The 15,014-nt window shown below is 35.8% G+C and overlaps 1 protein-coding gene across 3 annotated transcripts in view; it reads left to right on the top strand.

Annotated features, from left to right (window-relative positions):
• TTC17 (tetratricopeptide repeat domain 17) overlaps positions 1-15,014 on the top strand; it is an 82,996-nt gene that overhangs the window by 24,327 nt on the left and 43,655 nt on the right. For all 3 annotated transcript variants that reach the window (XM_014463623.1, XM_014463622.1, XM_023761687.1), the window contains 10 exons: positions 2,433-2,542; positions 3,172-3,316; positions 3,738-3,877; positions 5,838-5,998; positions 7,398-7,510; positions 8,296-8,439; positions 9,712-9,827; positions 9,983-10,148; positions 11,314-11,391; positions 11,965-12,189. In XM_014463623.1, coding sequence (XP_014319109.1) covers positions 2,433-2,542; positions 3,172-3,316; positions 3,738-3,877; positions 5,838-5,998; positions 7,398-7,510; positions 8,296-8,439; positions 9,712-9,827; positions 9,983-10,148; positions 11,314-11,391; positions 11,965-12,189 — 1,398 coding nt within the window. The remainder of the gene's footprint in view (positions 1-2,432; positions 2,543-3,171; positions 3,317-3,737; positions 3,878-5,837; positions 5,999-7,397; positions 7,511-8,295; positions 8,440-9,711; positions 9,828-9,982; positions 10,149-11,313; positions 11,392-11,964; positions 12,190-15,014) is intronic.

Genomic DNA, 15,014 nt, shown 5'->3' with positions numbered 1-15,014 from the left:
ATCAGGATAACTTGTGGGAATTAGAAAATGGTTTTTGCTCTTCTCTATGCCCAAAGAGTACATTAAAATGTAGGCTCGTTCCTCAGCATTATTATAGTGGTATTAAGTAAAATGTATAATTGCAACATTTATATACATATAATTTATTCACATACATTGTATATTTATATGATTATTCAGATACATTAGATATTATATATATGATTATTTTTGTTGCTAAGTTACCATCTTCATCTTGTTTTTCTGAAGATAATGTAAAACATTGCATTCCCAGAACTTGATGAGTAATAAGGGAAACTGGCCTAGGATTTAAAATATCCTTCAGTAGTTCAAGAGAGAGATGAAGATGGTTTAGACTAGAATGGTTAGTTTTAGAAATGAAGGAACTATTTCAGGAAATGTTTAAAAGTTTAGAATCTGATGAATTAGAACGGGGAATGAGAGAAAAAGAAAAATCAAGGGTAATTTCTCAATTTTTGGCTTGAACAACTTGAAGGAGGAGCAGGGTGGGGGTGAGAGAAGAGAAGATAGAGTTCTGTTTTGACCGTGTTGATTTTGAAATACCTGTATGAGTCTGGAATTTCAAAAGAGACTAAAAAGGGTGTCCGGAAGAATATGATCCTAAGAGACAAGAGAAAAAAAGGGTTCCAAAGAAGGAGGGAGTAATTAACAGTGATATTTTAACATTTATAAATTTGGGGAGAAATTTTATAAGAAATCTTACAGAAAGATTTTTCTTAATGATTTTTCTCTCCTAATATGTGTAAAATATTCTGCTTATCCTGATGTTTTGAGAAATTCATGTAGAATTTTAATTAATTTTTTTTCCAGTTTACAATATAAAGTCTGAAAATTAGATAAAAATCAAAGTATCTGATTATTTGAAGGAAATTTTTCTCAAAAGGTTATCTATTGAAAAAGAGGCTCAATCCCAAGATATAAGTCAATTGTGAAAGAACAATTTAACTGACTGCACATAGTGCTCAAGTCTTTAGTTACATCACTTGAAAATCATACATTTCTTTGAAGTAGAATATATAGGCTGATTAATATAGAATTATACTTAGTTTTAATCTTAAAAATAACTACTTTGAAAATAAAATAATTGGTGCTTGTAAAAAATTAGATTATATTTAAAAATCTATCAATCTATGAAGCAAAAATTATAATTTAAAAACTTAGAGATAATTACTGTCTTATAATATATTCTTTTGGATTTTTATTTTTACACATCTGTATAGTTAAAACTTAACTATTCTCATAGGACAAATTGCTAATAGTGGAGTTGTGGGGTCGAAGGGTTATCACATTCTTAAGGCCTTTTACATACATGTTGTCAAATTGTCCCACAGAAATACTAGACTGTACTAACCTAACATTTCTACAGTTAATATCTGAACTTAATATACAGTGTAGCCAGTATTGGCATTCTTTTTAATCTTTACCAATTTTTTTTTTATTTTTTAAATATATATTTTTTATTAATTTCAGAGAGGAAGGGAGAGAGATAGAAACATTAATGATGAAAGAGAATCATTGATCGGCTGCCTCCTGCACGTCCCCTACTGGGAATAGAGCCTGCAACCTGGGCATGTGCCCTTACTGGGAATCGTGACCTCCTGGTTCATAGATAGATGCTCAACCACTGAACCACACAGGCTGGGCATTCTTTGCCGGTTTTTGAAAAGAAACTTGTATCTTTTTCATTTCTATTTTTTTGTTAAGTTTTACATCATTTCACCTTCCAATTGGCCATTGTTTCATATTTTTTAATTGTTTGTAGTTTTGGTCCATGATCTCTTATTTGTTAGTTGGTTTGTTTGTTTGGTATGTTTAGATTTTTTATGAGCTCCTTATAATAAAAAAAGAACTCCTTTTTACGTTGACAAAATAATACACTTATTATAAATGTATTATAGTGTGAAGGCTTAAATTAGATTCTGAACACAAAAGAGAAAATGACAAATATTCAGCATAAGCCTGTCCTTTGATTACGTATGTACCTTCACTCAGATATTAAGTAAATAGGAAACTTTAAAATATGTTAATTTCAGAAATTCCATGGTAAAGCAACTGGCATCTCTAAGTAGGTTGATTCCTAACTTCTAAAGTCCTGAAATAAGTAAGACCCATTAAATTGTGGCCAGTTGGTGGGCTTTTCAGCTTTGTTTCCTCCTTAGAATGATAGCCTGTGGTTGTATGGTCTCTCTGTGGAGATCACACCTGATGCACTTGCACACTGGTGACCAGGAGGCTCTCTTGACAGGTGTAGCTTATTTGTACTTTGTCTCATGCTTTATCTCTACTATAAGTCTTGCTCTTCATTTTATATTTCAGAAGAGACAGTAGTAAAGGTGCTCATTTGTAACATTCTGAGTTAAGAAACTGCCTTGACTTATGTTTGATTGTCATTTTATTTGTTTAATCTCTAGAACTCTTCCTCATGGGTACTGTATAACATGGCTTCCTTTTACTGGAGAATAAAGAATGAGCCATATCAGGTAGTGGAATGTGCCATGCGAGCACTTCACTTTTCTTCCAGGTAAGTTTCCTCCCCTTCTCTACCTTGCATTTTCCACATAGCTTGGGCTCTTAAAGAAACAAAACATAAGAAAACAATAAAAATAAAAAAAAGAAAACAATAAGAAGCATTGTGTTATACTTATTTCTCCTTTATTCCTATTCAAATGAATTAGTCCCATCTCAAAAAAATGACAAATTTCAAAGACTTCAAAGTGATAATAGCATAATATACTTCTGATTTCCATTAGGGAAAAATATATATATAATGTAGATGCCCTCTGATTCACTTGAGACTTGAATGCAAGGACTTTGGAGAAATTATTATAGATGAAATGTATTTAGGCCTCATAGATAAGGCCTAAATATATTTTAAAATCACAGAATGTCTTCCAGACCTTTCTCCATCCCCCCCCCCCCCACCTTATTTTTGCGGTAAAAATTATAGCTATCAGATTGAGTAAGCACCATCAAGTATGTAAAAATGAAACATGATTTTGTTAAATTACTTTCTCATCTGTAAGTATACAGAAAGTTATGCCACTAAGCTCAATAACTTTGAATGTAATTTTCTCTTGTCAGGTAGTTGTGTATAATTGTGGAACATATGCTTCTTTCCTAACATCTGATTATTCTCTCCTTCTCTTTTAGGCACAATAAAGACATTGCCCTGGTCAACTTGGCAAATGTGCTGCACAGAGCACACTTCTCTGCTGATGCTGCTGTTGTGGTCCATGCAGCTCTGGACGATAGTGACTTCTTCACCAGCTATTACACTTTGGGAAATATATATGCAGTAAATACAACTTTTTGTTTTCATGAGTCAAATTGGTTGCTGTTTTCTTTTCAATAAAAAATACCTTTTCCTTTCCTCTTTTGGTCCAAATAAAGGAAAGGGGATGGAAATGAATTAGAGGAGAAATCTCAACACAATAATGTATCATAATTGTCCCAGCCTCTTGACAAAAAGAAAAATAAATTGATAGGAATATTAAATTTCTGCAGAGCACACCTCTTAAGATAGCAATACTTCCCAATTAAACCATGCTATAGCATGTTTTTATGTTGTGGATATTTGGCCACTGATCAAAATAATATTCATTGTAGAGTGAGATATAGGGGTGATCTCATAAATTATTAGGGGATTTGGACAGATGCAAACAGGCTGTGGCTAACGTTTTTCCCATGTGTGTGTGTTTTTGCTTTTGTCTCTTCAGATGCTTGGGGAGTATAACCACTCAGTGCTTTGTTATGACCATGCTTTGCAGGCCAAACCTGGGTTTGAGCAAGCTCTAAAGAGGAAGCATGCTGTCCTGTGTCAGCAAAAACTCGAGCAGAAATTGGAAGCTCAACATAGGTAATTGGGAGAAAAAATGTCCCCGAAGCACTAGCACCATAGAACCTTAACTTAGCCCTGTGGATGGTGATCTCAGTGTTAATTTTTTCATTAGAATTAAGAAAAACACCTTTTCACTACTGCTAGTCATATCCCTTTTCTCCAAATCCAGCATGTTTAGTACAATTTGGTGGTGGTATAGAGGAATCTCTTTAACAGCATGGATTTTAGGAACTAGAGAATGCTTGCAGTAAATGCTGTCATTTAGAGCTTTACAGTTTTGAACATCATTACTTTTGTGAAGTCAGATGGAGATGCTGCAGGATAATCAGTAATTATACTGTTTAAGTTTGTATATTTTTACTAGAGGCCCGGTGCATGAAAATTCATGCACTGGAGGGGAGAGTCCCTCAGCCCGGCCTGCCCCCTCTCACAGTCCGGGAGCCCTCAGGGGCGAGAGGCGACCGGCAATCGGGGGAAGGCGACACCCCATCACACCTCTGCTGCTGCCACTGCTGGCAGCGCAAGCCTCAGCTGGCCCTGGTTACCTGAGCCTCGGGCCGGCGCTGGGGGGCTGAGGGGACTGGGGGACTCCAGAGGCAGGTGTGTGAAGTCACCCCCACCACACCTGCCACCCCGGTGGAGCTGAAGGGACTGGGAGCCACCATCTTGTGGCTGTGGGCATCCCTATCTTTGAGGGCATGGCAGTCACTTAGCATATTCCCTCCTTATTGGCTATGGGTGCCGCCATATTTGAGGGCGGGGCAGTCAATTAGCATATTTCCTCCTTATTGGCTGTGGCACCGCCATCTTTGCGATGGTGTTAGGGTCAATTAGCATATTCCCTCTTTATTAGATAGGATAATACACTGTCAGTGAAATCACTTGCACATGCTGTGATCTTTTCTCCCCTTTGACTCCTAGTGCTGAGCTATTGTTATGTTAGTTAAGTGAGGTTGAGAGACCTCAACCTCACTTAATCAGAAGTGTGTAAGTTGTACAGCAATGGAATTCTGTTGCACTTGGTCCTTGCAGTATACTTAATAAAAGTATTTGATTCAACAGATTATAGGGCCAGTTAAGAAACAGCCCATAACTTAGAAGTGAATTGTTTATCACATATAGAATTAGCCTTAATGTTTTAAGTCTACTTTGATTATTGGGGAATTAAATGGCGATTTGGAACGCATTAAACCTTTGTATTTGCTTATTTTGCAGTCTGTTTAGAGCATATTGTAGTAAGAAGGAAAGAATGACAGCTTGCTTGTTTATACCTGGCTTCTATTACACCTGATTAGATCTTTCCCTGGCTGAGCTTCTTCCAAGATTGTGCTCTAAAGAATCGAATTGGTTCTTTCTTATACAATCTGTACAGCTCCTAAATCTTCATATGTTACAATGTAATAGGTAATAAGATTTTTGTGACTACATATAATCAGGCAGCTGATTTGATACCAGGTGGTAGAGAATATTCGTTTCTAAAGCAAAGTTTCTGTGGTTTATTCCTAATTCTATAAACCAAGGAGATAGCATGTGAGAACAAGGTAGAGTGGTCCTTACCCTCAACCTTGTCTTTAGGCAGAATCAAAGAGGATTCCAGAAAGGCTTTGACAGTCATTGGAACTAACACAAACTTTGTGGAGGGAGACAGAATTGTTAAATATGTAAAAGTTAATCATATATTGTTATGCATCTTTTTTGGCTCCTGAAAAGTCCAACACACCATTTATTTAATGTCAAGGTAGTTGTATTTAAGGGGAGAATTTTGCATTTGCCTTTTTGCTCCTAAGTTTTAATAAAACAATAGCATCTATTTAGCCTCATTATTCTTGAACTTCGTGGTACAGTGATTGTACATTAAAAGAAAAAAGAAAAACCCTGGCAATTATTACTGAGAACCAGAAAATCTATGCATGTAAGTGGGTTTAAAATTCACAATTTTAAAGCTCAGTAACTTTTTCCTGATGTTAAAAATGTTAAGATCCCTCCAGCGAACACTGAATGAGTTGAAAGAGTATCAAAAGCAGCATGACCACTACCTGAGACAGCAGGAGATACTGGAAAAACATAAGCTGATTCAAGAAGAGCAAATCTTAAGAAATATCATCCATGAGACACAGATGGCAAAAGAGGCACAATTAGGTAAGTACTGATTCCAAATAATTGAAGACAGGTTAGGAAATTCACTTCCAGCGTGCTTTACATCCGTAACTTTCATAAAGCAGTATAAAGTTGTGCTTATGACTTCCTTTGCTCTTAAAATCCAGCGTCATCATAGCAGGTATACCAGCAGGCCAGGGGTCCCTGTGCCTTTTTTAAATTCACATTTTAAAGTAAAAGTGAAATTTTTTAGATCCTAGTCTTAACAATGGTTATTTACCCTCTGTGGCTTACATTGATACTTCTCCAACTTTAATATGCACGTCAGTCTCCTGGAGATCTTGTTAAAATGCAGGTTCTGACTAAGTAGGTCTGAGAATGGGCCCGAGTCTGTATTTCTAACAAGCTCCCATTTGATGCCAGTCTCTGCTGGTCTGAAAACACTGCAACTCAAGCCTACACCAAGTAAAACAAGCCGGACACACCTTAGAAACTGAGTATCCACCCTCTTCAGTCAACACTGGCAACAGGCTAAATAAATACCTTTTTTTTTTTCTCCCTTAAAAGCAAATGTTTCGTTTTCAAAGTAAGATTTTAGATTAGAATTTGGCCCCAGCAAGAATTCTTAATTTGGGTCAGTGGATTAATTTTAGGGAATTTTGAAATTCTCCCCAGAATTATACTTAGAATTGTGTTTGTGCATAATTTTTTTTTTCTGGGAAGAAGGTATATAACTCTTTTTAAAATCTCTTGAGTCTGTGGTCCCACTGGTCTAAGAAAACTTGGGTTGGCAGGAAGTCAGTGATTTGGTTGTATCTAAAATGTTTCATGTCTGATTAAACCCTAAGAGAGCAGATCTCACAGCTTGACACCAAAGAATAAGTTAATAGAATTCCTTATAGTACACCTTTCTCCCTTGGTAAATATATTTGTCTACAAAGCCTCTTAACCTCTGAACTTTAGCGGTGATCATTTATAGTTCATTTTATATTCTATCTAACAAGTATTCTTTGCTATTTTGAGTCTAAAGAGTATGTTTAGTCCTTGGGATTATTTATTCCTCAATTTGTACTGAAGTGCAACCAGAGCTTTTATGTATAAATCTGAAGCAGGATTATGAAATAAATAAAGCAAATTCTCTCCAGAGAGATGACCGAAGTCTCTTAAAGCAATGTAGTGAATAGATTTTACAATCATAGAATGTAATTGCCGTGATTATCTAGTGGAGCCCCTTTGATTTGTAGATGGATCAGGCGAGGCTTCTTTAGAATGATTTAATTTAATGAACCATTAATTAGTGTTCCCCTGTGTAAGTTCCTCCTATGTAAGTACTCTGCCAGGCTCTGAAGAATATAGAGTTGAAACTAAATGATTTAGACTAAGAAAATCATGTTGGCATTGCTGATCTTTTTCATCTATTTAATTTTCTTCCTTATTCCAGGAAATCATCAGATATGCCGTCTGGTCAACCAGCAGCATAGTTTACATTGCCAGTGGGACCAACCTGTGCGCTACCATCGTGGAGACATCTTTGAAAATGTGGATTATGTTCAGGTCTCTTTCTTGTTCTCTTCTAGAGTAACATTGTTTCTCCCCCTCCCCCTTCTTGATTTTTTGTATATTTGATCCCTAACATTTATGACTCTCATTTAGGGTTTTGAGTATCCGTTACATTTTTGAAGTCAGATTTTATAGGAAGTACTCAGTTCCTCCATGAATGATATTTCTATTTGCCAAAGAATATGCCTTCTATCCATTCCTTTTCCCCATGTCTTTCGTACACTATCCCATCCTGGACCCATTCTCTTTTCTAACAAGATTTTAGAAATACACAGTCTTGTGAGACAATCAGACATTGTTTTACCTTGGTTTGGAAGAAGGCTGTATATATTTGGGATTAGTTGTACAATAGTCTATAATGCCTAACTGATAGCTATATTAAAATCTTAAGATCCTTTCTTACGTTCCCTTGCCTCTACCCACAGAACACTAATTTTATAGAGTAGTTATCATTTTAATCTAGATAGGGGGTATACAATAATGAACCAAACCTTGAAATCAGCTAATCTTTAAACCTGAAAGAGACTAAATCATAGAAAGAAAATGAAGGGACAGGAGCACAAACCAATAGCATAGTTGATTGAAAGTTGCTAACTGTTCATTATCTATGAGAGAATACTGTTGGGGCATAGTTCTGAGAATTAAAAGATCTGATTGCTTTATTACCGACCTACTTTCTGATTTCCTACTAATTTTCAATATTCACTAAATGTTTTGAGTTAAATCTTAGTCACAACTCCTTTTCTGCTTCCAGTTTGATTGAACTTTTCATTTTCTAGTTTGGTGAAGATTCATCAACCTCCAGTATGATGTCTGTGAACTTTGATGTTCAGACAAATCAGAGTGACGTCAGTATGGTCAAGTCTCCACCTGTAGCCCATTCTGTTCTCTGGATCTGGGGCAGGGACTCTGATGCATATAGGGTAAGTTAATAGAGGGTGATGGAGACATTTTCTCAAACAGACAAGCTCTTTTAAAGCGGTGGCTCTCAACTTCACTGATTAATATGGCCTTGTCACAGTTCAGCTTAGTTTAGCAAGCACTTATTAAATGGAAGGCTTTGGCTAGGTAGTAGATAAGTAAGACACTGGGTCTGCCTTGAGCTCTGGGTATAGTTTCCAACCCTAACAAGTTTCTAAACTTGACTTAAACATATGCTTGTATTTACTTTTATAATCAGCATGCTTTTATTGAGCTTCCAACTGTGTACCAGGCTAGTACTATCAAAATAGTACGCAAATTCCTTGCTCTGCTGGAGCTTACATTCTAGCAGAAGATACAGATAATAAACAAGTTAATAAAGAAGTATTTCTAGGCTAAGAAATTTAGTCAATGGAAATACCAAGATATAAGGACAGAGACCACGTATTTTTTTTATTCACTATTAAATTTTCAGAATTTAATTGTTTTTATTCTAACAGAATTAATATAGCCACTTAGATTTATTTATATGTACTATAAATTCCCCCAAAGTTTGATAGCTTTGGGATATAAGTTTAATAAGCCTTTATATTTAGAAAAATGAACATTTTACAAATCAATAATAATTGTTAAACATTGGTATTGGCAAAGAAGAGGTCTTAGTTCAAGGAAAAATAGTTTTCTGTGCCAGTTTTATAAGTATATGTGTGCTTTCAGGTACAAATCACAAATTTCACCTCAAATTTGCTTTAACAAAAGAAAATTTGCCTCATGTTATAGGAACTCCAGAGTTAGGGCAGAATTTGGATTTGGTTGATGCAATGGTCCAGTGATGTCACCAGTGACCCATTTCATTCCTTTTTCTTAAATTTGCCATCACAGTATTGGTTTCATTCTAAAGCTTGTCTTGTTCATGAGGTGACAGCCAGCAGCAACTAGAGCAACAAGTTTTTTGTTCTTATGGGGCATAAGAAACTAAGACTGGCTTTTCTTTCCCAGAGCCCCAAGCAAGCCTCTCCTTGTGTCTCATTGGCTCAGCTGACTTAGGCCTGCCCAACCCTGAACCAGTCTGTGGTAAAGCAGGTAGAATTACTGATTTAGACTAATAACCTGCAGTAAAGGGAATATTATAGAATCAACCAAAATGTCTGCATTTATCTTAAAGTACTATTGTTTAATTATCCTAGTATATTTGTGTTCTTTTTAAAAGTTCGTTTAGCATGTTGAAATATTGAATCCAAAGAAATTGATGAGGAACTTTCTTTTTTTATTAGGACAAACAGAATATTCTGTGGCCTAAAAGAGCAGATTGTGCAGAAAGCTATCCTAGAGTCCCTGTTGGCGGAGAATTGCCAACCTATTTTCTTCCTCCGGAAAACAAAGGACTCAGGCAAGTGCTGATGGATTGGCAAAGCACTTGATTCTGCATGATTGTCATCTGGCAGTTCTTTGAGAGCACCAGCCTTGGACTTGAAAGGTTAAGTCTTTATCTTGACATCACCCAAACTTTGAAAATATGAAACTTGTTCCTTTTTCTTGTGCCAGGATCCACGAACTCAACAGTGATGATTATTCTTCAGAAGAAGAGGCCCAAACCCCTGACTGTTCCATAACTGACTTCAGAAAAAGCCAGACTCTGTCCTACTTAGTCAAAGAATTAGAGGTCCGCATGGATCTGAAAGCCAAAATGCCAGATGACCATGCACGAAAAGTAAGGCTCACTTAGGCTGGTGTTTATTGCCGTCCATTCTGGGTGACTTCACAAGCATCTTAGGTGGAACAGAAATTTGATAGAAGTCAGTTGTTGAGCTTTAACTTTATAAAACTGAAGGATAGAGTTAAAGAATTGTTGAAATCTTAAAGAAATCAGTCATGCTATTGAAAGGGTGCCAGGAAGGTGTTCCTCCCGGCTGCTGCTGACATAGCCACCTAAGCCCTGTTCCTCTCGCTGAGAAGTCTGCAAGCATGAGTAACTCAGAACTTTCTGTTGACCTGATGGAGGCCATTCTGACCACTTCGGTTTAGCTTTGTATCCTCCAGAAGTTTGTATAAATTGGAAGCTTGATTCTCTTTCTTGGCTTTGTGAACTCTGTTTTGGGCTTATTTGAGGTCCTTAGGAATTTGTATGAATGTGATAACCACACGCAAACATTTTTATAAATAAGTTCTGTTATGTTGTTTTCTTTAATTCTCTTAGTTATGTGTAACTAGGAATGTTTTATTACTGACTATAAATTCTGTATTACATACCATTCCATAGATACAAATGAAAAAATAACCTTTTTACAGAGAAAACAGACCATCACAACGACCTTCTTTTTAAAATTAATTTTAAAACTGCGAACGGTTACTACTTACATTTAACAAACATTTACTGAGGCAAAAAAAACATTATGTGCTAGGCACTGTTTAGAGTGCTAGGAATGCAAAGATAAATAGACAATGATTCCTGCCTTGGAGTTGCTTACAGTTATATGAATGCTGCAAGAACATAAAGTAGACTAACTGAGGATCTGGTGCTTTTCCAGCTGGGAAAGAGAGCAGACTTTTATTGCATCAGGAATTGCATACTGTTATCTTCTGAACACTTCCTCACTTGGTTCTGGACACCTAGGTTGACTTCAATGGGGTATGATAGATCACCTTAATAAGTATATGTCTTTTAACACTTTTTAGTTATAGGAAACTAGGGCATACAAGTGAGCAGGTCAACACCTGTTGGTATTTCTATGACCTCATTGTTACATGATTATAAATATCTATTCAAATTAGCTGTTCCTGAGGAGCTCAAGTAGAGACTACTATCTATAGAAATTCTTTTCAAATGTCTTTCCTGTTATATTCAATTGAGTCAGTCTTCCTTTTGTTGTTTTCAGATTTTGCTTTCCCGTATTAATAACTATACTATCCCAGAAGAAGAAATTGGGTCTTTCTTATTTCATGCTATTAATAAGGTGAGTCACTTACTTCAGACATCTGAAATTTAAGTGCTTACTAACTGTTAAGTAAAAATTAAAATGCATGACTTGGGCTAGTATACACACAATACAATAAATATACAAATGATGTATTGTGGAATTATATACCTGAAACCTGTATAATTTTATTAACCAGTATCACTCCAGTAAATTCAATTAAAAATAAATAAATTAAATTAAAATTAAAAAGGTAGAAAGTGCCTTTAGACAAGTGTTCTCTAAAGCAAAAACAAAATTGCCAGGCCGGTGTGCCTTAGTGGTTGAGCATCGACCCATGAACCAGGAGGTCAGGGTTCAATTCCCATTCAGAGCACAAACCCGGGCTGGGAGCTTGCTCCCCAGTAGGGGGCATGCAGGAGGCAGCCGATGGATGACTTTCTCTCATCATTGATGCTTCTCTCTCTCTCTCTCTCACTCTCCCTTCTCTCTGAAATCAATAAAAACATATTTTAAAATTTATTTAAAAGAATGAAATGCATATGTTGAAAATCCTTTTTAGAACAAGTGCTGTATTCTTGTACTAACTGAAGTATTTGGGGGTTTTTTCAGCCAAATGCTCCTGTCTGGCTGATACTCAATGAAGCTGGACTCTACTGGAGGGCGGTAGGAAATAGCACTTTCGCTATTGCTTGTCTTCAGAGGGCTTTGAATTTGGCTCCACTTCAGTACCAGGACATTCCTCTTGTGAACTTGGCCAACCTTTTGATTCACTATGGCCTTCATCTCGATGCTGCTAAGCTGCTACTCCAAGCTTTGGCCATCAATAGCTCAGAGGTGAGGTTTTAGGTTCCTTTGTAATCACATACGCTATGTGGGGGTAACTCAGATTCAGAGAACAATTTGCATATTTCGAGAGGGCATGAAACAGATTTTGTTTTACTTTTCATGTGTTTATTTCTTTATTTTAAATGAGTGAAATTTATAATTATGCAGTTTATTTTTTTAAGAAAATTACACTTAAATAAGAATGACATAGCTGCTAAAAATATACTGCCACTTTTTTATGTCAGTCTGAAACATCTGGCTTTTCTTTGTCCTACTCATCGCAGCATGCACGCTGCTTAATTTTATACTGTTTTACAACTTTAATTGACAGATCTCTTTATACCAACCAGGCCAGAGCACTAGTTAAAAGTTACTTTGATAAGAACAGAGGTGGAGCCCTAGGTGGTTTGGCTCAATGGATAGAGCATCAGCCTGCAGACTGAAGGGTCCCAGGTTCAATTCCAGCCAAGGGCACATGACTGGGTTTCGGGCTTGATCCCCAGTAGGGGGCGTGCAGGAGGCAGCCAATCAGTGATTCTCTCTCATCATTGATGTTTCTATCTCCCTCTCCCTTCCTCTCTAAAATCAATAAAATATATTTAAAAAAAAAAAAAAAAAGAACAGAGGTGGATTGATATTCATGTCATGAACCTACCACATGCAGTCCATGGAGTGACATCACTGCTTTGCAGTTAATTACTATATTTCATAGTTTCTAAGAAGCCACTTCTTTTTTTTCATATTTTAACATCTCAGAAATAAGGATATATGTTACAATTGGTATCATCTTAAGTTTGATAAAATACAGTTATAATAAATACATAATTAAATTGCTTTTATAACTAGTGTCTAAACGTTTGTAGGTTTTCTATCCAAAGAAATTTTTAGAAACAGTGTGCATGAGTGGTTAAGTTTTCTTTGAGATATCCCAGAACTAATTTTTTAAGTATGAGAAGAAATATTGCCTTGTTAAGAGTGTCCTTTGAAATTCATAGCTGGATTTTAAGCAAAAGTTTACAATCACTATACTACACAACAAGTCAAGTTGCTGAAGAAGTACATCAAATATCTCTTGAACATTTATCATGTGCCATATGTCGTGGGAACAGTGGGAACAGATGCTCTATATGAGATGTGATGAATTGGCCTCCAAATGGAAGGCTGATACAGCTGTGTTCCCCTTTCTACTTTTCACTTTCTGCTGCCACCAGCCAAGGCAATTAGGTAGTATTCTTCTGAAGAAAAGAGAGCTCCTTTAGAGATTACTTGCCTTTCCACTTTTGAATATGACACTAAAATATCAGTTGTTACAAACTGTGTACTGAAACAAGAAAAAAAATATGAACTAATCAGTGTAGATAACCCCAAATAAAACTTAATCAGTACCCCATCCCCAGCTGTCAACATTTGGAAGTATTTCCTTGTTAAGCTTTTCTCCTATGTAAATATTTCATAGTATTGCAACTCTACTGTACTGGTGATATTTAAAACTTATTGTATAAAAATAATTTATTACTGCATAAGTTTTTATAGCCATCAATGTAAATGGTTCTATAAAGTTTCAATGAATTGGTATATCACAGCTTACTGTTCCATTGTTGGATGTTTAGGTTACTGATAGAGCTTAGCTATTGTGAATATGGTTTTCTGCATGAGGCCTTTTCTGTATCCCAGATAATTTTCTTAGTAAAGATAGCTAGCACTGAAATTAGTAAGTCAAGAAGAGAATAAATATTTTAATGACTATAATACAAAATGCCAAGCAGTCCACCAAAAGACTTAGGCCAATATACATTGCCATAATTAAGATTTAACAATATTCATTTCATCTGTATCTTCACCAGAATTGGGCAGTTAAAATAACTGCTAACTTTTACTGTTTGTGTACTAGAGCCAGGTACCATAATGAGCACTACACATATAATAACTCATTTGATCCTCACAACACTCTATGCGATAGGATTTTCCCATTTGATAGGTAAAGAAACTCTAAGAGATATATCAAAAATCAGAGCTCAGATTTGAACTCAGGGAGAGAGGCCACAGAGCTCACATCTTTAGCCAAGTTACAGTGCCTCTGAATTTACATTTGTATAACAAGTTTCCTTTAAATTTTTTCACTTCTCTAACATAAATTTATCTTTTAATTTTTAAAGTAAAAGTGCGTGTATGCATGTTGCTCATTTTGTTAGAATTTAGTTGTTCTTAATCTTATATGAACTCATACAATAGTCTTTAGCTTTATCTGTCATGTTAAAATATTTTCTCTCTTGGCCTTTTTGTCTTAGCTTTTAAAAATTGCCCTTAAATTTGTCCATCTTTCTTTTCATTTCTGTTGTTAGATATAAGGTGTCCCCATAAGACATTTGAAAAAAAATTAGTTCTGTTTAGTTTTTGTTTTCTATGACTTGTTTTTATATAATTAACTCAAGTAAACAAAAATCTTTCCCTGTGTTATCTTCTAGATGTTTTATGATCTATTTCAAGTTAAATTTTCTTTATGATGTGAGGTAGGGATCAGAGTTCACTAATTAAAGTTCATATCCACATAGATATCCAGTTGTTCCAGCACCATATCTTGAGAACACTATCCTTTCCCTATTGAATCACCTATCACCTTTGTTCTGAACTCCAGACTCCTTTACCCAACAGCTTACTTGATATCTCCACTTCAGTGTCTAAAACACACTCAAAAACTAAAGGCCAAAACTAAGCTTCTTAAAATTGTTCCAGTTTGTTGTTCTCTGTCTTCCCCATTTGAGGAAACAGTAAAACCAGGTCCTCAGGACAAAAACTGTTATACCTTTCTCCACCTCTTAGGGCAAATCCAATCT

This window comes from Myotis lucifugus, unplaced genomic scaffold (assembly GCF_000147115.1).
Source record: "Myotis lucifugus unplaced genomic scaffold, Myoluc2.0 scaffold_213, whole genome shotgun sequence".
Taxonomy (NCBI): Eukaryota; Metazoa; Chordata; class Mammalia; order Chiroptera; family Vespertilionidae; genus Myotis; species Myotis lucifugus.
The sequence above is the reverse complement of the archived record's forward strand: the minus strand, read 5'-3'. Positions and strand labels throughout refer to the sequence as shown.